The following is a 1,960-nucleotide window of genomic DNA, read 5'->3' on the forward strand; positions in this document are numbered from 1 at the left end:
AGAGCATCCTGGATGAACCAGACTCTCCTCTGGAGGTCAGTTGTTTATAATTAAATTACATTTAAAGCATTTGTGGAAAAAAAAGGTTGTTAAAAATTCAGCACCTTGGACAACAACCTCTGAATGTCAGTTGGTTGTTGTATATCTTGAGATTTTTTTTTCTATCAAAGTACTTTTTTTGTGCATCCATGTTTTGATAGTTGTCATTCATCTTTGGACATTTTTGTATCTTTCGTGATTGTCAATTTTGAGGTAACATTGACCTGAATGTTTCTTGCTGCCTTATTTTCCACCTATATGCGGTTCAAATCGTTGTCACCTGGAACTCCAACCTATTTCCCCCCCCCTTGCTAAAAGTAAAACGTGTTAGGATATCAGTATAAGGTTTTTTTTTAGATATATTCCTAAGAATAAAAAATAAATATAAATTAACTTAAAAAAGATTGTACGCAAACATTCTGTATGTTTACTCAAATTTGATGAAGCAATATTAAATTATTTTTAATCTGATGTTATAATTGCTGAATGAAGAGCAAATTTAAAAAAAATCAGTAATGTGAAATGTACTTTTGTGTTGTTTTTTGTGAACTTGATAGAAACATCACTGCCAGTGGTAATTTCACATCAGGTTGTTGTGTAAAATTTTCCTTGGTTTTCAGGACTGAGGACAGTGACAGTAAGCAGTGCTCTTATTTATCTAATGATAACTAGTAGTTAATTTTATTTGTAAAAAAACGCATTCATGAAATATTATCTAATTAAAAGGAGTATTATTTGTCTATGTTTATACCAGCTTAATCATATTTAATGTTTAAAATCATCTTTAGTGAACTTTAAATGTTAAATTACTTAGGGTTTTGTTTATTTTTTAACTTTAAAAAGACGGAATGAATCATCTATTTCAGAATTCATTTGAAAGTATAAATCTGCTTAGTGTTTTGTTTGTTTTTTTAAGTAAAACATATGCAAGTGAGTGATTGTTTTTTAAATTGAGATTTTTTGCCAATGGATGAAATTTCCCCTTCATGATCTGGTTTTCTCCTGAAATTGACATCCTTGGTCACATTGTGCAGTATTATGGTTTGGACTCATAGCGACGCTGTTGACCAAAGTGTGAATGGCTGGGTGCGTTTTGATTCACCGCATGAGCAGTTTATCTACCACGTAATGCAGTGTTGAGAGGAAAGACGACGGTGGAACCATTTTACCAGAGGATTGTGATCACAAAGACATCTTTTTTTTTATTGAAAATTCATTTTTTAATCATCCGCGGATCTCAGTTTATCTTTGTATGAGCTTTGATTTTTCTATCGGTTGCTATTTGGGAGATTTGTTGGATTCTTGGAGGAAAAAAGGTCGGACAGAACAATGAATCCGCGGCTCCTGTTGTTCGTGTGTCTGCTCTCCCTCGCCTCCGTGCGGGGACAGGTCAGTTACTCGATTCCAGAGGAAATGCCGAAAGGATCGCTGGTGGGAAACATCGCTCAGGATTTAGGTTTGGAAATGAAACGTTTGATTTCTGGAAAAGCGAAAATCTACAGCAGGAACAGCGGAGAATACGTGGAGCTGAACAGAGAACGAGGAGTCCTGCTCGTTAAAGAGAGGATCGACAGAGAGGCGCTGTGTGCGGAGACTGCGCTCTGTGCTTTACATTTTCAGATCATTTTAGAGAACCCGATTGAATTTTACACGGTGAATATTCAAATAGATGATGTTAATGATAATGCACCAATATTCGAAAAATCTGAAATGAATTTTAAAATCAGCGAGTCCGCAGTGATCGGAGCAAAATTTGTGCTCGAGAGGGCTGTGGATCTGGATGTTGGCACAAACGATTTACAAAACTACGTTTTAAAACCTGCCGGTCATTTTATTGTTAAACCGCAGAGAAACACAAACACTCAGAGAAGCGTAGAGATGGTTTTACAGAAACCTTTAGATCGAGAGAAAGAGGAGCAGA

At 35.7% G+C, this 1,960-nt stretch overlaps 1 protein-coding gene across 1 annotated transcript; it reads left to right on the forward strand.

Annotated features, from left to right (window-relative positions):
* Window positions 1-843: 843 nt before the first annotated feature.
* LOC112139563 (protocadherin beta-1) lies at window positions 844-1,960 on the forward strand (the record flags this gene model as incomplete). The annotated part of the gene is given in 1 exon segment (XM_024262389.2): window positions 844-1,960. A coding segment is annotated over 1 exon segment (592 nt), but the record flags the coding sequence as incomplete, so codon positions are not given.

The sequence above is a fragment of the Oryzias melastigma genome, unplaced genomic scaffold, assembly GCF_002922805.2.
Source record: "Oryzias melastigma strain HK-1 unplaced genomic scaffold, ASM292280v2 sc03883, whole genome shotgun sequence".
NCBI classification, from domain to species: Eukaryota; Metazoa; Chordata; class Actinopteri; order Beloniformes; family Adrianichthyidae; genus Oryzias; species Oryzias melastigma.